The sequence below is a fragment of the Meles meles genome, chromosome 7 (assembly GCF_922984935.1).
Source record: "Meles meles chromosome 7, mMelMel3.1 paternal haplotype, whole genome shotgun sequence".
In the NCBI taxonomy this organism is placed as follows: domain Eukaryota; kingdom Metazoa; phylum Chordata; class Mammalia; order Carnivora; family Mustelidae; genus Meles; species Meles meles.
The window spans coordinates 127,947,592-127,972,911 of NC_060072.1; the positions used below are offsets into that span (position 1 = coordinate 127,947,592).

At 37.1% G+C, this 25,320-nt stretch overlaps 1 protein-coding gene across 3 annotated transcripts in view; it reads left to right on the forward strand.

The window, feature by feature from the left end:
- Positions 1 to 23,895, forward strand: part of SLC39A12 (solute carrier family 39 member 12) — a 79,270-nt gene extending 55,375 nt beyond the window's left edge. For all 3 annotated transcript variants that reach the window (XM_046012776.1, XM_046012778.1, XM_046012777.1), the window contains one exon: positions 23,362 to 23,895. In XM_046012776.1, the coding sequence (XP_045868732.1) occupies positions 23,362 to 23,490 (129 nt within the window). In that variant the 3' untranslated portion in view covers positions 23,491 to 23,895. The remainder of the gene's footprint in view (positions 1 to 23,361) is intronic.
- The last annotated feature ends 1,425 nt before the right edge of the window (positions 23,896 to 25,320 follow it).

Below are 25,320 nucleotides of genomic sequence, written 5' to 3' on the forward strand. Positions count from 1 at the left end.
CTGAGGGGTCTGCTTTGTCCTGGCCGGTCATGTTTCCTCTGATTCCCTGTTCCCCATTGTCATCAGACATGGGAGCTGCAAGAGATGCTTCAGGGAACTCCTGGTTTCTGGATACGTTCCTTGCTTCCTGCACTGTGTAACCATAACCCTAATTCCTCACGGTAGCCAGTGGCAATGACTCTCACCAGTTTCATAACATGTATCTCTGCTGGTTCATCAGTTGAAAGGAGGAGCGCAAATGTACTTAAAGGTTCAAGTTCCACGGAAATGTTCCCTGGTGTATTTTTCAAAAACAATAGTCCATGATAGGACAGTGCTAAACTTTGCAGGAGCAGGAAGCACAAATTCTACCAAAGTGAGAGCTGGCAAGGATGGTGTTCCATTGTTTCATGAGTTTCTCTCGTTTCTGCCATCTCTATGATTCCCTTCCTTCTATTCACTTTGCATTAATATTCTGCTTCTTTTCTTCCTTTGTGAAGTGGAATGACGTATCATTGATTTTAAAGCTTTCCTTCTTTTCTAATCCAAGCACTGAAAGCTATAAATTTCCCTCCAGGCACTACTTTGCTGGATCCCATGAATTTTAATCTATTGTGTGTTCAACATGGATCCCTCTGAAATGTCTTTAAATGTCTCATCTAACTTTTTTCTTGTGGAAGGATGGTGCCTAATTGCTCGAGGTTTATAACTTTTATAGGTAGCTCTTAGTTATTTTAATTTCTTCATTGTCAGAGAATATACATGTATTATTTTCGTCCTTTGAGATATTTTAAGGCGTGTTCTAGGCGCAGGGTGTGGTCCATCTTGGGAGACACCCTCCTACGTGTTTGGAAAGTCCATGAATACTGCATTTCTTGGGTGTAAAGTTCTGTGAGTGTCCGTTAAGTCCGGCTGCTTGATGGTTGTAGTTGTATTTTCACATTCCACACTGATCTTTTTCTCCATGTGATCTGCTAATTATGAAGGAGCGATGCTGAAATATATACCGATGTTTGTGGGTTTACCTATTTCTTTCTTGGTTTTATTAGTTTTGCTTCATGCAGTGTAAGCTCTATCGTTAGACGCATGCATGTTTAGGGCTGTCCTGTCCTCTTGATTGAATTGATGCTTCTATCACGTGGAAGGATCCCTCTTTACCTCTGAGAAAACTCTTTGTCTTGAAGCTTCCTTTGTCTGTTATCGATACATAGAATAGAATAGAGGCACATCGGCTTTTCTGCTTACTATTTGCACAGAATATCCTGGCCATTGCTTTGTCTTGCCCTGTCTATAGAAAGTAAGAGGTGAGGTTTTTTGTTTTCTTTTAAAGATTTTATTTATTTATTTGACAGAGACAGAGACCACAAGTAGGCAGAGAGGCAGGCAGAGAGAGAGGAGGAAGCAGGCTCCCTGCTGAGCAGAGAGCCTGATGTGGAACTCGATCCCATGACCCTGGGATCATGACCTGAGCCAAAGGCAGAGGCTTTAACCCACTGAGCCACCCAGACGCCCCAGGGGTGAGGTCTTGATAGAGTGAAGTGTCATGTAACAGAAGTGTCTGATACAGTTAACAATGCCTGGAATTAACAGGTTAGAATCCGGGGCGCCTCAGTGGCTCAGTGGGTTAAAGCCTCTGCCTTCGGCTCAGGTCATGATCCCGGGGTCCTGGGATCGAGCCCCACATCAGGCTCTCTGCTCGGCAGGAAGCCTGCTTCCTCCTCTCTCTCTGCCTGCCTCTCTGCCTACTTGTGATCTCCGTCTGTCAGATAAAAAAGTAAAATCTTTAAAAAAAAAAAAACAGGTTAGAATCCATTTATCTTGTCTATTTACTTCCTCCATATTGTATTTATAACTGGATCTATTGGTTTGGTATATTTTTTGTACTCCCATGTTTGTTACGAAGATTTCATGAGACGTGTTCTGTAGAGAATGCTCCCCTCGCCAAGATATCCCTGTCCTCTTCTTGGGGATCTGTGACTATGTTATCTTACATATCAAAAGAGACTTTGAGGATGTGATTAAGCTTTAGGACTGTGAGAATGGGGAGATTAGCCTGGATTATCTGAGTGGCCATGTTCTCATCCCAAGAGTCCTTAAAAATGGGAAATCTTCCCCAGCTATAGTCAGAAAGAGATGTGATGGCAGAAAGAGGGTCAGAAAGATTTGGTTCTCTGACTGACAGGATGGAGGAGAGGGGTTGAGAGTCAAGGAATCCCAGCTACCTCTAGAAGATGGAAAAGGCAAGGAAACAGATTCTCCCTGGGAACCTCCAAAAGAAACCCAGCTCTGCTGAAGCGTTGATTTTAGCCTTGTGAGACCCTTGCTGGATTTCTGACCTCTTGAACTATTAGATAACAGATTATATTGTTTTAAGCCACTTGATAAATGGTAATTTGTTAACAACAACCAGAGAAAATGAACATATCCCTACTACTCCTCCCTAACTACTAACCCTGGTTTAGATGTGTTTGGGACCAGAGGCCGCTACAGCCTCATTCTGCTTGAAAACTGCGAGTTCCGGGGCACCTGGGTGGCTCAGTGGGTTAAAGCCTCTGCCTTCGGCTCAGGTCATGATCCCAGGGTCCTGGGATCAAGCCCCACATCGGGCTCTCTGCTCAGAAGGAGCCTGCTTCCCCCTCTCTCTCTGCCTGCCTCTCTGCCTACTTATGATCTCTCTCTCTGTCAAATGAATAGAAATAAAATCTTAAAAAAAAAAAAAGAAAAGAAAACTGCAAGTTCCTTCTAAGAAAATTCTCAGAACTAAAAGAGTCCAGAGGATTTCTCATATTCACCTTCCCTAAGTTTACAAACTTTGTAAACTAGAAGGAAGAGACAGACCCTGGAAGTATTATTTTTCAGCAGTTTAGGTAGGAAAGACTTTATTTTTAATAAATATGATTTATTATGTAAAGAGTAAATTAACTCATTTTAAAGAACAGAAGAGGTTATGGCAAGGGAAGGTTTATTTTGGATCGGAAACAAGTTTCAGAACTTTAGGCACTTTTCCTAAGGTTTTAGATCCTACAAAACTGTTTCCATAACAACGAGCCTATAGAAACCTCAAGGGGCTGTCACCACAGATAGCATTAGAGATGTCCCTAGAACTGGTGGAACTGGACAGCTGCCCAGGACCCCAGTGCATGACTAGCAGCCACGCTGATAGTGCAGAAGCTGTAACTCTGAGAGGAAGGCGGTAGAGAAGGAGGAGTGCTGAGTTCACTAGTTCATGCCAAAACAACGAAACAAAGTTCAGGTGCCCCTCCAGGGACATCAAGGCCATCTAGTTGAGAATAGACCCTCTTTCCAGTCCCCTCCTCAACCAATCTCCCTAACTACTTAGTTCCTCCAGATCTCTTTCTCTCCCCTCTGTGCTTTTTTTGTTGGTTTGTTTATTTGAAGGGATGTTCTTTTAAAACATCTCTTTCTCTTCCAGATGATTACAAATGTTCCTTCAGTCTTGATTTCATTTACATAACGGAGTGGAAACCACAAGGTTGAAGGGCAGTGAGTCAGAGTACCTTGCTTATCAGTCCCCTCTAAAAAGGGTCTCCTCCCAAACCATAAATGACTCTTAATCTCACAAAACAAACTGGGGGTTGCTGGGGGGAGGTGGGATTGGGAGAGGGGGAGTGGGCTATGGACATTGGGGAGGGGAGGCGAACCATAAGAGACTATGGACTCTGAAAAACAACCAGAGGGTTTTGAAGGGTCAGGGGTGGGAGGTTGGGGGAACAGGTGGTGGGTAATGGGGAGGGCACGTTTTGCATGGAGCACTGGGTGTTGTGCAAAAAGAATGAATACTGTTACGCTGAAAAAATAAATAAAATGGAAAAAAAAAAATAAAAAAAAAATAAAAAGGGTCTCCTCCAAGTAATATCACAGCCAGACTTTTGCCTGGACCATTTTCCAATGTCCAAATAATGTTCCTTGAGCAAAAGGCAGGGCAAGAGTATTTGGATTTCGAACTTAAGATCCTCGCTTTGAAAATAAATCCACACACGCAAAAGTAAGACTTGTGTATAAAAAGGATTATCAGCAGTCAGATGAAGAGCATGCATTGGCTTCTTGATGTTTATTTTAATTCAGTGAATTTAGTAGTTTCTGGATAGTGAATTGGGTGAAAATAACATAAATTGACAAAACAGCTGAATTTCTAGTGAGGCTTCTCAGTTTTTCATAATCGCATGACTACAGAATTAAACTAAAATAGAATTCTCTGCTTTTAGGATATTGATCCTATTTGCATTTCTCTGTTATTGTTTATTTCCAATTTATTGATTTTGATGGACTCATGCTTTCTCAGAGAAAGCTAGATATGCCCAATGCAATTCAGTCAATAATCACCAAGTTGATTCTGGTAAAAGAGCCTTTTCTCCCTCCCAAAAACTAGTAAGCTACCTCTTCTTTGAAGTTTGACAATACCTCGGTGTGATATCCTTTAAAAAAATATGCATCCATAAAAGGAGACATTTTATTTGAAAGACATACAAAATAACCTTAATATACATATTTGCTTTCAACAAACATTGTACTTGAAATCAAAGAGTGCAACTCACATTACTTAAAATACTCTTCTTCTATGGAAAACAATGACAAGAATTTGAAAACCATTTCAGGCAGCAAAATTAATATGACTTAATATGCACAGTTACTTCACAAAAGCAAGAAGTATGAATCATTCTTATCAACAATTTTAAAAGATTTTTATTCTTTATCAATCAGTCAAACTCTATGCTTAGATATTTTCTACTGAGAAAATGACTGATAAACCCAATTTTGGTAAATGTTGTGCTCTGTGATTTTTAAAAATTGATCACCAGAAACATTTGTATTTTTCTGCCCCTTGTATTTTTTTTTTTTTTTTTTTTTTTTTGCTTCTAGCCAGCCTCTCAAGACATGTAAACACATCTTGCAAAGTAATCCATTTCTTAGGAAAATACGAGAGACGACTAATGACTCTCTTTCCTGAGCTATACAATATACAAGAATTTGTCTAGCTGAATCACTTCCCCCAAGGAAAAAATGGAGACGTGAGCTATTAAATAGAGGTTAAAAGAGCTAATATATTTGTCTCTCTGAATCATATGTGGTCTTTGTCTTACAACTCAGTTTTTGAAAGAGGAGATTTATTTTCTAATGTAAACTGCTTCATAAATTCCCTTAGGAAGATAAGATCAGGAAATTAGAAGTCTATAGTATCCTGTGTTTGAATTTAAAAAAAAAGATATTGTTTACTTATTTGTCAGAGAGATAGATAGAACACAAGCAGGAAGAGGGGCAGGCAAGGGGAGAAGAAAGCTCCCTGCTGAGCCGAGAGCCCAGTGTGGGACTTGATCCCAGGACCCTGGGGTTATGACCTGAGCTGAAGGCAGGCACTTAACCCACTGAGCCACCCAGGCATCCCTGTGTTTGAATTTTTAAATAAAGTACCTAGTGCTGAATTTTAAAAAATAACCTTAAGATAAGCCCCCTCTTTGGTACATTCACCTGGGTGAACCCTGTGAAAGCTGTAGTCCTTGCTTTTTTGCTTGCAAAGGAAAATTAAAACTGCTGTATTAAGTTGTTTTGTGAAGAGAGCTACTAATTTAAAAAGACTTGAATTGGAAACAGGACATGTGTCAGTGGGAACAAATCTCCCAATTTTAGGATATTGTGGAGTCAACATAGTGATCTGTGTTCAGGGTGTTACTATTAGTAATCAAATATGATGCTGAAATTGAATGCACTTCTCTTTTTTGTCATATAGAATCTGTGAATTTTATTTCAAGACAATATTATTCCACAACTGCTTTTCCACCCATGGAATTTTTAATTCTGTTAAAATGAACATACAGGGGTGCCTGGGTGGCTCAGTGGGTTAAAGCCTCTGTCTTCGGCTCAGCAGGGAGCCTACTTCCCTTCCTCTCTCTCTCTGCCTGCCTCTCTGCCTAGTTGTGATCTCTGTCTGTCAAATGAATAAAAAAAATATTTTTTTTAAAAAATGAACATACAACGTTCTATCGGTTTCCAACATACAATAGAGTGATTTAACAATTCTGTATGTCACCCAGTGCTCACCTTGATAAGTGTGATTTTTAATTCCCCTCGCCTATTTCACCCATCCCCTCCAGTAACTGTTGGTTTGTTCTCTCTCTTTCAGAGTCTGGTTTTTTTCTTTGTCTCTCTTTTTTTTGTTGTTCATTTGCTTTATTTCTTAAATGTCACATATGAGTGAAATCATATGGTATTTGTCTCTGGCTGATTTATTTCACTCAGCATTATACCCTCCACGATCCATCCATGGTGCTGGAAATGGCAAGATTTCATCTGTTCTATGGCTGAGTGATATTCCATTGTATGCATATACCACATCTTCTTTATCCATTCATCTTTGGATGAATTTGGCTATTATAAATAATACTGCAATAAACATAGGGGTGCATATATCTTTTCAAATTAGTGTTTTCATATTCTTCGGGTAAATACCCAGGAGTGGAATTACTGGATCATATGTTCATTCTATTTTTAATTTTTTGAGGAATTTCCATACTGTCTTCCAGAGTGGCTGCAATAGTTTGCATTTCCACCAACACAAGGGATCCTTTTTCTTCACAGCCTCACCAACAATTGTTGTTTCTTGTGTTTTTGATTTTGATTTTTTGACCTGTCATTCTGACAGGTGTGAGATGATACCTCACTGTGGTTTTGATTTGCATTTCCCTGGTAATTAGTGGCGTTGAGCATCTTTTCATGTGTTTGTTGGCCTTCTGGATGTCTTCTTCAGAAATTCAGAAAAATGATGGTTCATGTCTTCTGCCCATAAAACAGAACATACCTCCTTTACATTGTTGTCAAAAGAAATTGCTGTCAAAAGAAATGACTAAGAAAATGAATTCAATAAAACAAAAAAGAAAATATATCATAGACAAAAGGGTAGATGAGGTTGGAAACCATACCTAAACTTTTATTGAATTTAAGTCTTAGGAGATTGTTAGAGGCAAGAATTGATAAAATATTTTTCAGCAAATATTCCAAAGAAAATTTTCACCTTCCAGAATATTGAAGAAAGAGAAATCCAGCAGAGCCTTTCTGAGATTTTATAGTTGGTGAAACCTCTTTCTGTAGAGAGGAAACCTTCCCCAGCCAATCTGCAGCCAGGGAATCAGCCAGATTCCTTCAAGGAAAAGAGACATAGACTTGCCTCCATCATGTAATAGCCGACAATCATAAAGAAATTCAAAGTAGTCCACACTGTAGACTATGAAAAAAAGGGGGATTCTAATCCTCTAAAAATGGATTATTTTATGAGTTAATTTCTTGATGCATTTGGGCTGCTATAATTAAAAAAAAAAAAAAACAACCTACACTGGGTGGCTTGAACAAACATTTCTTCTCACAGTTCTGGAGCCTGGGAAATCCAAGATCTTGGGTGCTGGCAGATTTGGTATCTGGTGAGGACCTGCTTCCTGGTTTGCAGATGTGTGTCCTGCTGTGTCCTCACATGGCAGAGTACAGGGAGAAGAAAGGTCTCTCAGAATTCTGTTAAATATATTCACATTGTAGTTCAACCATCATTTATAGAATTCTTTTTGCCTTCCCAAGCTGAAACTCCATACCCATTAAACAAACACTAACACCTGATTATCCCTGCCCCTACTTTCTAGCAACCACCTGTTTACTTTCTGTCTCTATGAATTTGACTATTCTAGGTACCTCATTTGATTGGAATCATACAGTATTGGGCTTTTTGTGACTGGTTTATTTTACTTAGCATGAAATCGTCAAGGTTGATCATTGTCAGCATGTGTCAGAATTTCTTTCCTTTTTTTTTTTAAAGATTTTTTATTTATTTGACAGAGAGAGATCACAAGTAGGCAGAGAGGCAGGCAGAGAGAGGAGGAAGCAGGCTCCCTGCGGAGCAGAGAGCCCGATGCGGGACTTGATCCCAGGACCCCGAGATCATGACCTGAGCCGAAGGCAGCGGCTTAATCCACTGAGCCACCCAGGCGCCCCCAGAATTTCTTTCCTTTTTAATGCTGAGCGATATTCCATTGTATGTTCACACAACATTTGGCTTGTGCATTTATCCATCAATGGACATTGAGTTGCTTTCTTGGCTACTGTGACTAATGCTGCTGTGAATGTGGGTATACAAATAGATCTTGAAGTCCCTGCTTTCAATTCCTTGATGTATATATCCAGAAGCGGAGTTGCTGAATCATATGGTAATTCTAATTTTAATTATTTGTTTTCCATAGTGGCTGCATCATTGTACCCTCCCAGTATCTCTGTAACTTCACCAACACTTGTTATATTCTGCCATTTTGAAAATAACAATACCAGTGGATGTGAAGTGGTATCTCATTGTTTTCGTTTGTATTTCCTGAATGAGTAGTGATGTTCTTTATCATCATTTCATGTACTTATTGGCCATTTTTGCATTTTCTTTGGAAAAGATATGTATTCAAGTCCTTTGATCATTTTGTTTAGATATTTGTGTGAATGTGAGTTGTAGGAGTATCTTATTTTAGATATTAATCTCTTAGCAGATGTGTGATTCACAGATACTTCCTCCTATTCCATGTGTTGCCTTTTCTCTCTGTTTATAATGTCCTTGGATGCATGAAAGTTCTTCGTGTTGGTAAAATCAAATTTTTTTCTAATGTTTTCTTCCCTGAGCTTCTAATGACATATCCAAGAAATCATTGCCAAATCCAATGTTATGGAGATGTTTGCACGTTTTCTTCTAAAGGTTTTATAGTTTTAGGTCTTACATTTAGGTCTTTGATCCATATTGAGTGAATTTTTATATATGGTGTAAGGTAAGAGTCCAATTTCATTCTCTTGTATGTGGATACCCAGTTTTCCAATTCCTTACATTGAAAGGGCTGTTCTTTCCTTATGGATTGTCTCTCAGCACTCTTGTCAAAATCAATTGCCTGTGTTTGCAAGAACTCATTTCTGTGCTCTTTATTGTATTCCATTGGTCTGTGTGTCTGTCTTTATGCCAGGACGCACTCTTAATTATTGTAGTTGTATGATTAATTTTGAAACCAGAAAATGTGAGACCTTGAACTTTGTTCTTTTGCAAGATTGCTTTGGCTATTGAGGGTCCCTTGAGATATTTTAAAATTAATTTTAAGATAGATTTTTCCATTTCTGTAAAAATATCATTAAGAATTTGATAGGAATTGCATTAAATTTGTAGATCACTTTACCTAGTATTGCTATCCAAGCAATATTAAGTCTTCCAATCCATGAACATGGGATGTCTTTCCCTTTATTTGTACTTTTTGGTTAAGTTAATTCCTAAGTGTTATTCTTTTTGTTGTTATTACAGATGAAATAGTTTTCTTAATATCTTTCCTTCTCAAAGTGTTCATTATTTGTGTATGGAAACACAACAGATTTTTGTGTTGATATGTATCATACAACTGCTAAATTTTTAATCATGTAACATCTCAGAAATAAAAAAGGTATTGGCGCTGAGCAACAAAGTTTTATTTATCAGAAGGACATGTTTTATAAGCAGTAATTTTTAAAAGATTTTATTTATTTATTTGACAGAGAGAGAGATCACAAGTAGGCAGAAAGAGAGGAGGAAGCAGGCTCCCTACCAAGTAGAGAGCCCAATGCAGGGCTCAATCCCAGGACCCTGAGATCATGACCTGAGCCGAAGGGAGAGGCTCAACCCACAGCCACCCAGCTGCCCCTATAAACAGTAATTTTTAAATATAACACTATAGTGAATACAGTTTTTTAAATTAAAGACATTTATAAGTCAGAAGATTTCCATCATTAATCTCATGAGGTCATTTCTCTTGTTTTTTTAACTCACTAGAAACAGAAGTCTGCCCCAATTTTATCCATGTTTTTCTCTTTTCCCTCAATTATTGTTATATGAATAGGTAAGCATGCATTGATGAGAATATGTGAATCGAAGAAATCTTTTTTTTCTGAAAGTTAGAAGGGAGGATGTTAAATTCTTATTGAATACTGTATGACAGATTTGATCCTTGCATGATTTTTCCTTTAGTAGAGCAACTTACTTGTTAAACTTATGAAGTCCATGAGAGTGAATGCCAGATACAATCTTGTTTACTCATTAGGACTAACATAGGTTGTTTACAATTCAGTTCATCTAATGGTTATTGAATGCATGAGATGATTACTGCTATGAAGAAATAGCGTATGTATGGCTGAATGTTGTCAACAGTCTAGGAGAAAAGGAAAAAGGTCATGTGATTGTTTCTGTGGTTGAATACTTACTAAAACAAGTAAGTTGGTCAGCTGACAGATGAGAGAAGAAAGACAAACAAAAATCAGTCTATCTATTTTTATTGGGTATATAAAGGCCAACAGTCTTTCTAATTTATCAATTTTTCAGCAAGTTGTGATCTCATGGATGACTTCCTCAGAAAATTTTCTTGGAGACAGCATATGTATAAAGGATCATATCGACTGAGTGTTCGGTTTTGCAAACATTGGATGAACTTGTGGGTATCATTAAGAACCATAATAAACCTTTCTACCTATCTATTTAATGGTAGAACTCCTACATGTCTCTTTGTGATCATTTCTAGATAACATGTTATTAATTAACAACTATCAAATAACCCTTCAAAATCAAAAGAAAGTAACAAAAAAACCCTTCAAGATCAAAAGAAAAATTGATTGCCTTATTAACATTATCATAAATATGTGGATGAGTGAATATGCAAAGCTCATTTTTTTTCTCATGCATTTGACAATATACAGATGTTCCAGTGCCTCTTTGTAGCAATAATGATCATTTGAAAAAGAATCTAGATATAGTAGTGGTATAAAACTGGAAAATATTTGGCCAAAAAAAATCCTTCTGTCCTGAGTATAAATAGAAGACTTTGAAATGACACTATCTAGTTTGACCTAAGCCACTAAATAGTCCAGTAACTCAAAATATGCTTTAGTTTTTCCTTCTTTTCCTATTTTTAGATTAATAAGAATGAGTGGGTAGAACAGAAGAAATATAAAATGATCCATAACCATTATAATTCTTCTCCCAGTGGGCCTATACTTCCTTCTAAGAGTGTTTCTTTAATTTATATAGTGACAGGGGTGCCTGGATGGTGCAGTCAGTTAAGCATCTGACTTTGGCTCAGAGCATGATCTCAGGTCCTGGGATTGAGCCCTACTTTGAGCTCCCTGCTCAGTGTGGAGCTGGCTTCTCCTTCTGTCCCTCCCCACATCGTGCGTGCTCTCTCTCTCTGTCAAATAAATAAAACCTTTAAAAAATTTATCTGGTGACTTAGATAATCAGCTTTCTTTCTTTATTTCTTTCTAATTTTTTGGTCTGTACTATCTGCAACAGCGGTCACTCCCCACATACGGCTGTCTCATCAAGCACTTGAAGTGTGGTTAGTGTAACTGGGAAATGGATTTTCTTTTAATTAAAAAACTTAATTTCTTTTAGAGCAGTTGGAGGTTCATGACAAAACTGAGTAGAAAGTACAAAGAGTTCCCAAATAACATCTGACCTATACATGCATACTTTCCCCCACTCTCAGCATCCCACACCACAGAGGTATATTTATGATAATTGATGAAACTACATTGACGTGTTCTTATCACCCAAAGTCTGTAGTTTACATTTGGATTCATGCGTGGTGGTGTATATTCTAAGGGTTTTGACAAATAACAAATGACCCTTGTAATATCATATAGAATACTTCCCCTGCCCTAAAAATCCTCTGTATTCTGCCTCTTCATCCCTCTCTTTCCTTGAAACCACTAATCTTTTTTTTTTATCTCCGTAGTTTTGCCTTTTCCAAATATAATGTAGTTGAAATCATACAATATGTACCTTTTGAAATTGGCTTCTTTACTTAGTACTATGTTTTACGTTTCCTCACAGGTTGTTCCCTGGCTTCATAGCTCATTTCTTTTTAGCACTAAATAATATTGTCTGGATGTACCACAGTGCATTTATCCATTCTCCTACCAAGAACATCTTGGTTGCTTCCAGGTTTTGGCAACTATGAATAAAGCTGCTATAAATATCCATGTGCAGGTTTTTGTATGAACCTAAGTTTTCTGTATACTTAGGAAGATACCAAAGACTGTAATCATTGAATCATATGATAAGAATATGTCTAGTTTTGTAATAGATTTCCAAGGCGATTGTACCATTTTGCATTCCTATCAGTAATAAATGAGTGTTACATTTTGCTCCAGATCCTTGTCAGCACTTAGTGTTGTCAATTTTTGGATTTTGGCCATGCTAGTAGTTGTGTAGTGATATCTCATTGCTGTTTTCCCTTGAAATTTTCTAGTGACATATGATGTTGAACACCTTTTCATGTGCTCATTTGCCATCTGTGTACCTTCCTTGGGGAAGTGTCTGTCTATTCAAGTCTTTCAATCATTTTTTTAAAAAACCGGGTTGTTTCTTATTTATGTGTTTTAAGAGTTCTTTGTATGTTTTGGATAGCAGTCTTTTATCAGATGTGTCTTCTGCAAAAAAAATGTTTCCAGTCTCTGGTTTATCTTTTCATTTTCTTGACATTGTCTTTCACAGAGAAGAAAATTTAATTTTAATGAAATCAACTTATCAATTATTTCTTTCATGAATCATGTCTCTGGTATTACATTTAAGAAGGCATCACTATACCCAAGATCATCTATGTTTTCTCCTTTGTTATCTTCTAGGACTTTCATGGTTTTGTGTTTTCCACTTAGACCTGTAAGTCATCTTGACTTAATTTTTGTGAAAGGTGGAAGTTCTGCATACAGATTCATTATAGGGTTTTTTATTTTTTCACATGTGGCTGTCTGATAATTCCAACACCCATTTGTTGACAAGACTATCTTTGTTCCATTTTATCATTCTTGATCCTTTGTCAAAGACACGTTGACTATATTTACGTGGTTGTATTTCTGGCCTCTTTATTCTCTTCCATTGATCTGTTTTTCTGTTCTTTCACCAGTTCCACACTGTTTTGATAGTTTTTATAGCAAATCTGAAGACGAATAATGTCAACTCTCCAACTTCATTCTTCTTCAATATTATGGTGGCCATTAATGGTTCTCTTGCATCTTCATATAAATTCTGGAATCAGTTTGTCAATATCCATGAAATAGTTTGCTGAGATTTTGAATGGGATTGTGTTGAATCTATAGTAAGAGCTGACATCTTGACAATATTGAGTTTTCCTGCCCAGGGACATGGAATATCTCTAGATTTATTTAGTTTGTCCTTGATGTCTTTTACTAGAATTTTATACTTTTCCTCATATAGATTTATACATAGATATAGCACTATTTTTGGTACGAATATAAATGGTATTGAGTTTTTAAGATTTTTTTTATTTATTTGTCAGAGAGAGAGAGAGAGCGAGTGAGAGAGCGAGCACGAGCGCACGCACACAAGCAGGCAGAGTGTCAGGCAGAGGCAGTGAGAGAAGCAGGTTCCCTGCCGAGCAAGGAGCCCGATGCGGGACTTGATCCCAGAACCCTGGGATCATGACCCGAGCCAAAGGCAGTGGCTTAATCAACTGAGCCACCCAGCCATCCTGGTATTGAATTTTTAATTTGAATTCCACTTTTCATTTTCTTCATATGTAAGAATTGACTTTTGTGTATTAACATTGTATCATGCAACCTTGCAATATGCACTTATTCTAGGAGGGTTTTTTTTAATGATTCTTTTGGATTTTATACATAGATGGCATTTTGGGGGTATTCTTTTATTTCCTTTTATTCTCTTATTGCACTCACTAGGAATCCCAATCTGATGTTAAAAAACAGGGGTGGGAGGGGATGTCCTTGCCTTGTCCCTGATCTTAGCAGTAAATTTTCTGCATGATGTTACCTGTAGAAGTTATAGAAGTTTTGTTTTAGAAGTTCATTATGATTTTGAGGAAGTTGCTCTCTCTTCCTAATTTGCTGGGAGTTTTTATCATAAATAGATGTTCAATTTTGCCAATGCTTTTAATGCATCTATTGATATCTTCTTAACCTGTTGATGTTGCAATGTAGATCACAGTAATTGATTGTGGAATGTTGAACCAGCCTTGTATAATTGAATAAATCCCACTTGATTGTGGTGTATAATTCTTTTTATATATTGTTGGGTTCAATTTTCTAATATTTTGTTGAGAAGTTTTGCATCTCTGTTCATAAGAAGTATTGCCCTATAGGAGCACCTGGGTGGCTCAGTGGATTGGGCCTCTGCCTTCGGCTCAGGTCATGATCTCAGGGTCCTGGGATCAAGACCCGCATCGGGCTCTCTGCTCAGCCGGAAGCCTGCTTCCCCCTCTCTCTGCCTACTTGTGACCTCTCTCTCTCTCTGTCAAATAAATAAAATTAAAAAAAAAAAAAAGAAGAAATATTGCCCTATAGTTGTTCTGTAATGTCATTGGTTTCCATATTAAGATACTGGTAGTCTCATAGAATGTGTTGGGAAGTATTCTTTCTGCTTCTATCTTCCAGAAAAGATTGTAGAGAATTGGTATGATTTCTTCCTTAAATGTTTGGTTGAATTCACTGGTGAATAACCTTTTGGAAGATTATTAATTATTGATTCAATTTTTAAAATAGATACAGGCCTATTCCAATTGTGTATTTCTTTTTGTGTGAGTTTTGGCAGCTATGTTTTTCAAGGAATTGGTGTTTCCTCTAGATGATCAAACTTGTGGATATTGAGTTATTCATAATATTCCTTTATTATGCTTTTATTATCCTTAGTATTTGTAGTGATATCTCTTTGATTTCTGATATTAGCAATGTGTGTTTTCTTTTTTTTTCTTAGCCCGTGTAGAGGCTTACTGGTTTTGTTGAATTTTCTCTACTGATTTCCTATTTTCAATTTTATTGATATCTACTCTAATGTTGTTATTTGCTTTTTTTCTCCTTACTTTGTATTTAACTTGCTATTCTTCTAGTGTCCTAAATTGGAAGTCTGCATGATTGATTATAGATTTTTGTTCTTTTCTAATCTATGCATTCAATGCTACAATTTTGCTTTACACACTTCTTTCACTCTGAGCCCCACAAATTTTGATAACTTGTATTTCTATTTTCTTTTAGTTCAGATACTTTAAAATTTTTCTTGAGATTTCTTTGTTGACCTTTGTGTTGTTTAGAATGATGTTATTTAATTTCCATGTATTTGGGGATTATTCAGCTACTTTTCTGTCACTGATATCTTGTTTAATTCCATTGTTAGCTGAAGTAGACATTGTATGATTTCTATTCTTTAAAATTTATTATGAGGTGTTTAATGGCTGAGAATGTGGTCTATCTTGGTGCATATTCCATGTGAGCTTGCAAAAGTATGTGTATTCTTCTGTTGTTGGATGAAGTAGTTTACAGATGTCAGTAATATCCAGTGGATCGATGGTGCTCTTTAGTTCAACTGTGATCTTAATGATTTTCTTTTGCTATATCTGCCCATTTCTGAGAGAGTGGTGTTAAAGTCTCCAATCAAACAGTGGATCCTTCTCTTTCTCTTTGCTGTTCTGTCCATTTTTGTTTCACATATTTTAATACTCTGTTGTTAGGTACACACATAATAAGGATTGGTATGTCTTTTTGGAGTATTGAGTCTTTTTTCTTTATCTAATGGCCATCTTTATACTTAACACCATTCTTTGCTCTGAAGTCTGCTCTGTTTGAAATTAACATAGGTATTTTGCTTTCTTTTGGTTGGCATTATGTGATATATCTTCCATCCCTTTACTTTTTAATCTGTATGTTTCTTTATATTTAGAGTGGACTTCTTGTAGACAGCATATGGTTGGGTCTTATTTTTGATCCACTCTGAAAATCCCTGTCTTTTTTCAGTGTATTTATCCCACTGGCATTTAGAGTGATTATTGATATAGTTGGATTAATAGCTACCATATTCGTTACTGTTTTGTAATTGTTGCCTATTATTCTTTGTTTCTACTTTTATCTTCCACACTTTTTCTGCCTTGTGATTTTAATTGAACATTTTATACAATTCCATTTTGACTCACTTATTAGCACATTAATTATATTTCTTTTCTAGTATTTTAAGTGGTTACATTTATTTATTTATACAATTACAAGTAATCCAGTTCCACTTTCAACACTACTTCATGGGTAATAGAAGTACCTTATAATATTTTGGGGGTTGTTTGTTTGTTTGTTTGTTTTTAAAGATTTTATTTATTTATTTGTCAGAAAGAGAAAGAATGTGTGTGTACAAACAGGCAGAGGCAGAGAGAGAAGCAGGCTCCCTGCTGAGCAAGGAGCCTGATGTGGGACTCGATCCTAGGACCCTGGGAATCATGACCTGAGTGGAAGGCAGACACTTAACTGACTGAGCCACCCAGGTATCCCTGGATATTGTGTTTTGAAGGTTTTTTTTTTTTTTTTTTAAAGTCTTTCTTCTCTCTGCTTTTCAATTTTGGAAGTTTCTACTGTCATATCTTCAAATTCAGAGCTTTTCCTCTTGCCATGTGCAATCTACTAATGAGCGCTTTATTCTTCATTTCTCTTGCGGCATTTTTTATCTCTAACATCTCTTTTTTTTTATTTCTTAAAATTTCCATCTCTCTGTTGATATTATTTTTGATTGTTTATGTTGTCTCCTTTTCCCATTTAAAGCCTTTTCCATATCATAGTCTTTTGTTTTGTTTTGTTTTCTCTTTTTAAGCTCCTGACCTGATAATGCCAACTTTCCTGCTATATCTGACTCTGGTTCTCATGGTTGTTCAGTCTCTTCAAACTGTGTTTTTTTTGGTTTTCATGTAATTTGTGTTACTTTTGTTGAAAGGAAGACATAATGTACTGGGTAAAAGGAACTGTGGCAAATAGTCCTTTAATAATATAGGAGTAGGGTATGGGGAGAGGGGAAGCATTATATAGGCCTTTGGGTCTTGGTATTTTGGTGAGCTGGTGCTCTCAGATGGTGAACTTCTTGTCTCCTTCCTCTTTAGGTGGAAGAGAATGGCAAGAGGGGGGTGAAATTGAGTATTTCTCTTTAGTAGGTAGGATAATAAAACTCTAATAAAACCCCAACAGGTTAGGCTCTGATAAAATAGTTTCTCTTAAGAAAAGTCCTTGTTAAGATGAGAATTCTTTGGCATATTTCAAAATGGCTCCTTTATCTTCCTCCTAATAAAAGCATGAAGGGATTTTCCTCCCAATAATCACTGTGAGAATTCAGTAGAGCTCCTGGCAGAAAAATTCCACAGAAGTGAGGATTAAGACTAAGGCAGGGTCTTCCTAGATTTTTTTTACTTTTAGGCTTATCTACACTGAATCTCTAGTAATTTGCCCATTACAGTTTATTTCTCTGCCCTGGCACTGGTTTCTGGTTATAGGTTTCTGCTCAGGTAACCTGGATTCTCTATATACACTCTTCTTTCTCTCCAATGTTTGGGCCAGCCATTTGATCTCGCTTTTCTGTCATATCTGAGGAGAGTTGTTGATTTTTCAGTTTCTTCATCTTTTTTACTTGTTGCTGGGTAAATTGGTGACTTCTAATCTTCTATGACATACCAGAAACCAGAAGTTTTGTTATTAAATTTTTAAGTGTATAGTTTGCAAATGCAAACAGATAGTTGCAGATTTGCAAGCCAAACCATGACTTTCATTAACAAATTTCCATCTTATTCTCAGATGTGAGTCTTCTGCAAGGACACAATTAAGTTCATTACAGATGTGACAGTAAGAGCAGTCCATGGAATATGTGCCCCTAGAGAGATTAAGCTTTACTAGGACAGCCTACAAAATAAGTTTCTGAGATTTTCTCTCATCATATTTCTAGGAACAAGAATGGCTCCTCTTAGCAAATGCAAATGGATATATAACTCAGTGTGCACAAAGGATTTTAGGAATCTTCTGAAAAGAAGATGGTATAAGTCAGTTTTCAAGGGAGCTTCATGAAAGGAGGAACAAATCATTTCTCTTGAAAGTTGATAATGCCAAAACCTATGCCTTCCTGAGAGAGGAAAAATATATGAATGACAATCTTACCTGCAAAGGAGACATCCACTGAATGTCTTCAGCAAGTGAATGTTGAATACTTATACTTAAACTGTAAATTTTTCATGGTGAAAGACTTCGGGTTTGTTGGGGTTTTTTTTAGCGTTTATTAGAAGCATCGGATACAGAGCTTTCTTTTTCAGTATGTACATTTATGATTCATACTGAAAGCAATGTTGAAATATCTAGTGAGAGATCTTTAACACCAACAAGAAACCAGTTTCAGATTACAGATGGAAGGAGACAGAGAAGGGTTTGCATGGCAAGATTCTGAAGCTTAGATGTGTAAGGAGAAACCAAAAACCTAATTTCTAGAGAATGTTTTATAGATCGTCCTCCTTTGTGACATCTTCCCTAGTATATAATTAATTGCGTAGCACAAGACATTAGAATTTATCCAGTTTCTTTCCTGCTGGGTTCTAACACTCTCCATGAGCATTGCTTTTAAAACTTCAGCTTGACTATGAATACAGTTATGGGAACTGCCTCGAGTATAAATTATTTACTTAATATCACTTTCTAAAATGTTCAGAAATTCTAATTACCGATTGGCTGTAATACCTATAATGCCTACATCTGCAGACAAGTCAGTCACCATGTAGACTTGCTGTATCTCAGGGAATTTCTCTCCTGTGTCTGATTCAAATTTTAAAACAAAATAAAACAATGGCATGATAAAGGACTAACTTTTAGTTAAAGATTATCTTTTTTTTTCCCTCTCTCTCTCTCTCTCTTTTTTTTTTTTTTTTTGGCCAGAAAATTACAATTCCTTGACTGCCAAGTTTAGGCATCTACTGACTTGAGTTGGGGAACTTGCTAGATATTGCAGGTAAAAAAGAAAATTATTTTCTACCTCAAGGCTTCCAAGTTTCTGGCAGAAATCTAAAAAATATATATCTCTTGGCTCTATCTCTGGGCAAAGGTGTTTTGCTAACATTTCTCTTTTTTCCTGACCTTTTTCTTCAGTTAACATACTCTATCCATCATTTCACCCCCTCTAGTCTTAGGGTATAAATCAAGATCTATAAAATTGTTCAATAAAATAATTTTATTGCCCAGGAGGAAAAGGAGGCTTTCCTCTCTTGAAATCCTGGGGAAAAATGGGGGCAATAAAACTGACATCAGGAATTTCTTTAAAAGAAAAAAACTATATACCCTTGAAAATTAGTTCATATGGATCTTTATTTTCCTTCAAAATTTACTTACTGAAATGATAAAAAAAATGTGGGTAGATTCAAAGTAAGTGAAATGCTGTAATCAGACATGGTTGAGATTTGGCATTTTACATTTGTATCTTTTGGAAAGACTTTTTGTAAGACTCTCTGGTATTTTGGTGTATATCCAAGAGATATTATGATTTATATGTTCATCCATAATCATTCAAAATAGAGCCAAGTATTGTCTCAAAAGCAGGCTTAGCTGGATTTTCTTACCAAGCCCATTTGTGTACAGACATGAGAAGTTCAGATAGACCACCCAAATTAAGATGATCCGTATCAGAATGAGACTCTCCCTAAACTTTTTTTTGAAATGCTGATTTTCATTGTTTGTCCATTTTTATAGGCTCACAAAGTTAGTCTTTTTTTAAATAGCTTTTTCAAGTACACATTGTCTGCCTTAAAAACAGAATCAATAGCATAATATCTTTTATAACAAAAGTAGCATGATATCTATATGTTGCATAATATATTTTCATTATGTGTTCATTACATGCAGTGACTTTTATGTTTATTTGAACATTGTTAGCTTTGATATTTCCACTTTTTTCTAATTAGGTGGAAGCACGTTGGTCATAATAGAGATGAATTTCAGGCAGAGAGCTGGTCTTTATAGTTCTTTAGAAGGTGGAAGAGAGACAGTAAAGTATCCCCCAAACCAAGAAAGCATGGTGAGAACAGAAAATGAAGCAGACCACTCCATATAGTTTACACAGAATTTTATTCGGGATAATTTACTGATTGGGGGAGGGGGGATTGGGCAGGCAATGATATGTGGCAGCAGCATAGTTACTCTCTGCAAAATCCAGACCTTAGTGTAGAGCTTAGTGCACCGATTATATAGAGGGAAAACACAGAAGTTCATTGTCATGAGATCAAAGTGTTCACATGCACCTCCAAGGGCTTGGATGCCCCTAATTGACAGCTAAGCTTTAATTAGATCTTGGGCATCACCCGTGCATCAGGAAGGAGAAAGACTATCTTATCTCTAACAGAATCATGGGAAACCAAAACAAGTTTCCCCCAATCTCAGCCTCAGTGGGCATGTCTAAGGCATGTATATTAATCTCCAAGAGGGCCAGAACATGTAGCCCTAAGAGAGCTCACTGAACAAACATGAACACAATGGAGGGCCAAAGATGGAGTCGGTGTTGTCTGCATTCCTGCAGTCCTCTACAGTAATGAGATGAACTGGCTTCTTGTCCTCATTCTGATGTCACATCTATGTGACTGAGTAAGTCATTATCCTCCTTGAGCTATTGTTTCCTCCTAAATAAAAGGAGTTTAATAATTTAGTAGTAAATGGGGGTGCAGGACTTAAGATAGGGCATGACAAAATGGAGGTCAATGAAAGTAAGTGCTGCATAAAACCTTCAGCCAGAGCATCCTGAAGGAGTTCAAGGAAAAGATGAGCTGCTAGAAGTCCCACCTACATGGATGGTGAGATCGTAGAGGCAGCCATTTTGATTAAAAAGTAAAAAGCAGGGACCCTGATGCAAAACTTCCAGAAGACATTGCATTCATGTGACTGGTGGATCCTGGAGCTGTAAAAATCCTCGTGGTGTTTTCTTGTGGATAATGCCATTTACGTACTCAGAATCAAGGATTCTTGGTTTTCTTACTAGGAGTGGGGTCACAGACAGAGCCTGGAAAGTCTTCTAAACACATTTATTCGGTTTTATTGTGGGTCACACACTATAAGCCAATAGCTGGTCTATAAACTTAGGCTGGTGAGAAAAACAATAGGCCCAAAAATCATTTTTAAAAATTGTGGCATTTTGGGATTTAGTTGGGACAGAAACTGATGGAGATTATGAAGGAAGTCCTAAGACGCTAATTTAATCTCTGCAGTTTTGTATCTTAAACATTTTGGCTATTAAGACCTACATCTTTCCAACCACAGACCCTGAGTAGATGCTTGCAGCAAAGATGGGACTTCAAAATTGAGCTTTCTAAAATGTAGCTTAAGACATAGGTGGTTTGAAAAATGCATCTCAAGTTCTATGTTTGGAACTAGAACTGTTTTCACCAGCATGCTCTGTATCTTGGCTGAAGTATTTTCTCAACAATACGCTAAAAAGAATCATGATGGTTCATCCAATTATTCATATTATAGGAGTATTTGCCCCAAAAAATCTTTCTAGAAATTACTTCTACTTCATCAGAGAGGAACAACAGTCAGATGGCACCAGACATAGTAGACATAAGACAAGTTGTTAATTCATCCACATCTTGAGGATGAATATTAATTACCTTGCTTGAAAAACAAGGAGAAGGAATTGCACAATGTCTTAGTATATTTGGAAATAAGGTTAATCAAAGTTTAAGCCTTTTTTGACCAGAGATGGCATAATTATGTCTCACAGATGATCTGAGAGACAAATTATTGAGATAGAAGGAAACTGGTCACCTATGCTGTCTGGCCTTGAAGTAAACACTTGGAAATTACTTACAAACTCCCGAGAATCAGCTGTTTTGGAAACTTCATTGCATGTATCTTCTTAATCCCTCAAGAGAACCATCAATTGCCAGCCCTTTGGGAATGGTCTATGGATTTTCAGAATGTCATTTTATATTTATAATAGATAATGAACCATACATACATACTTTTTACTATAAAGTAGTATGGGTAAGCTTATGTTTAAACATGGCAGAAAAAGACCAAAAGGACACATAATCTGTTTAAGGTCATACATCCAGGACAGCACTTCTGGATCCTACTTTACCTTTTGGTCCACTGCTCCATGTGAGGGTGTGAGATAGCAGATCACAATAACCCTCATCCTCATCCTGTCAATTTCTCTAATTAAAAGGGAGAAACAACCATCTCAAGCATACCCAAAGAGAACATTCAGGATGCTCTTGGACAGATATTAAAAAAACAAGTCAACCTAGAAAAAGAATACATCAACTTTTTATTGCCATAAATCTAAGACCCTTGCATATTTTACAAGTTTTACCTTTTTCTTGCTGTAAATAACCTGGTAGTTCTCAAACAGAGGTGATTTTTTTTTAACCCCCCTGGGAACATGGGACAACATCTGGAGACATTTGTGGTTGTCACAACTAGGGTCAGAGGTAACCGCTGACATCTGTCAGGTAGAAGCCAGGGATGCTGCTGAACATCCTTTAACCCACACAAGAGCCCCCATAACAAAGAATTATCCAACCCAAAATGTCAATAATGTCATGGTCCAGTGAGGTTTTTCCCTCCATGTTGACTTAAGCCGGTTTCCCAATAGAAATGACTATGTCACACAAGAGATACGTCACTCTCTCCTTCACATAATGAGGGATTCAAAGGAATATGAGACAGAAACATCGCGGGGATGAAAAAGCTACAGCATAGAGAATATGGTCACTGGTATTCTAGCCTTGTAAGGGGGCAGACCGTCGCTACATCTGCGGTGAGCACAGTATAACATACAGAGATGTGAAATCACTATGTTGTACCCTCAACACTAAGGTAATAATGTGTGTCAAGTGCACTTCATTTAAAAAAAAAAAATGAGTCGTGGAAAATGACACCAAAAACTAATAATGTACTGTATGGTGACTAACATAATGAAAAAAAATAAAAAAATAAATAAACATAAAGAGATTTAAAAAAAAAAAAAAAAAAGGAACACTTTGAGCTGCTTTTCCCCCAGACTCTCACAAGAACATTTTCTTCCACGTGGTGTTAAAGCCATTCCACTGAAAAAACAGCTGCCACTTGCCTCTCTGGGAGTAAAATACAGCTTTAGGGCATGATGTCTTTATTGTTCTGAAGGTCAGGAAGACCTTGGTGATCTCTTTGAAAGGAAACAAATATGTGCTTCGTAACAACCAGTACATGTAGCGGCTTCATAAACCTAAAAGAAGAGTCAAAAATAATACTTTATTATCTATTTCACATTTAAGCACTCTCAGAAAACCAAAGTAAGAAGGATTGGGTTTGCTTTAGGCTGATAACTATGTCATTTTAAGACTTCTGGCAACGCTATGATCCTTCTAACCACAGTTGAATGACTTAATTTATCTTACATTTTTAAATTTTGGTCAAGAGTAGGTATCAAGCATTTTGTAACTGTTTTGGGAATTTGAAAGGTTATTAAGTTCTGAATAACAGAGTCTCTCATGTTTTCCCACCAAACTTTTCCCAGCAGTGAGTATATCTGGATCTTATTCTGGTTTTTTATTCTTTTTTTAGCTTCCTGAAATGACTCATGTTCAAACACGGCGACCCTGGTTGATGTTTCTCCTGCAGAACTTTGGGCTGACCCTAGGTTGGCTTTCTCTCTTACTGTTGGCTATATATGAACAAAATATTAAAATATAAGCTGAGAGTCTCAAAATCCTTCAAAAATGAATTTATACAGCTTCATTTTGTTTCTTGTACTCCAGAGTGCTCGTAAATTAAGCATTTTTATCTTCAAGAAAGGCTATGTGTCTTTTAGATCATTAACTTATTAATTTTATGATGCACTTTTGTTTTGGGATATAAATGTCAGGTTGTCCTCAACTGAAATTTTGGCGTCAGTGCCCAGCACCATGATGGAACGCCTATCGTTTTTTAGTAATTAGCCAATTCTAAATTAATGCTGGTAAACTTTCAAACCATATTGTTTTGCCAACAAAGAATGTTTGTAGTATTTGAAGTGGACAGACGCCTGCTGGGATCAAGTCAGGTTGCAACTTCTTTGATGTCAATAATATTCTTCTGCTTGTAAGACATTAAGCCATAAGCAAAATAAATTACAAACAAATGTAATAAAGTCTAGTGTTGATGTGATGATTTGTATGACCTTCTGTTACTGGGTGTCAGATTCTGAGTCAGTTCTTGCAAAACCAATATAATGCGGTTCACCTGGAAGCATTATTCACTGGCTCATAAATGCATAAAAATCAGCAAACTCCGGAACCCTAAAGGATAATAGATCAGCATTCTAGCTAACCACCAAATGAAATCTGTTCTAGGTAAGGAGAAATGGAAACAAAAAGGGAGGTGAAGAATTTTTTTAAGTCATAAAATTGGAGTTGGGCAGTAAGTCAATGCATAAACTCTCACAGATTTAACAGACTGTGCCTACGGATATAATATTACTGATGATGCAATAGAGTTTATATTGCATAAATCAATGCATAAACTCACATACATCAATTTATGCATTAATCAATGCATAAACTTTCACAGATTTAACAGATATATACCTACGGATATAATATTACTGATGATGCAATATAGTTTATATTTTTTTGAGGAACCCTAAACATCATTTCAGTAGGTAAGTTCTAGAAACGTGTAAGCCGCATTACAGATAACCCAGCAAAATTATGAAAATAGAAAATAACCCTGGCTTTAGTTATTTTTCTTGGAAAACAGAGGCCTAATATTTTTCTTATTTTTTTAATGATATATCTTGACAAGGGAAAAAGCCCATTTTCCTGCCAAAATGACTCGTGGCACTCGATCAAATACATCTCTTCTGCTTCTTTCTTACCGGTAGGCAAATACCCCTCGCCATGTCCCACCCAAGTCCCATGTCTTTTAACCACCTTTATTTGATTTCAATATGAGACTGGTTTCTTCTTCAGTGGTCTTTAGAGCTTGATTTAAGGGGACCTCATGATAAAGTGCGGTCGTTCAGAGGTGTGGGCCTACGTCGGCATCAGCCAGAGGATGTATCCAAACACGGAACATCCACCCCCGTCCCGAGAGTTTCTGATCCTGAATGTCTGGGCAGATTTTGAGCTCTGATCTTGAACGACGTCCAGGTGATACCCATGCTGCTGGTAACCCCCCACCCACACCCTGCTTTGACCTCTGCTGGTTGGGTAGAAGTCTGCACACCTGGCTTCAAGAAAAAAACAGGAACACAGCCCTGTTGCCCGAGAGCTGTGTGATTCTGGTGAAGCTGATTAAGGCTGCAGAACACGCGGGACCAGCGTTGCCTCCTCGCCTGGGAGCATTGGAACGGTGACAGAGGTCCGGGGATGACGAGTCCACAGAGAGGAACTTTTGTTTAGATTTGCCTTGAAGGTAAGCAGACCTGACACATCGAGTTTTGACCCTCTTTTGTTAAGGAACCGAGCGATTTGTAACCGAACAGAAATGCCTTTTGTACAGGTCACGGCATACGGGCTGCACACGAGAAGCCCCTGGCACCGT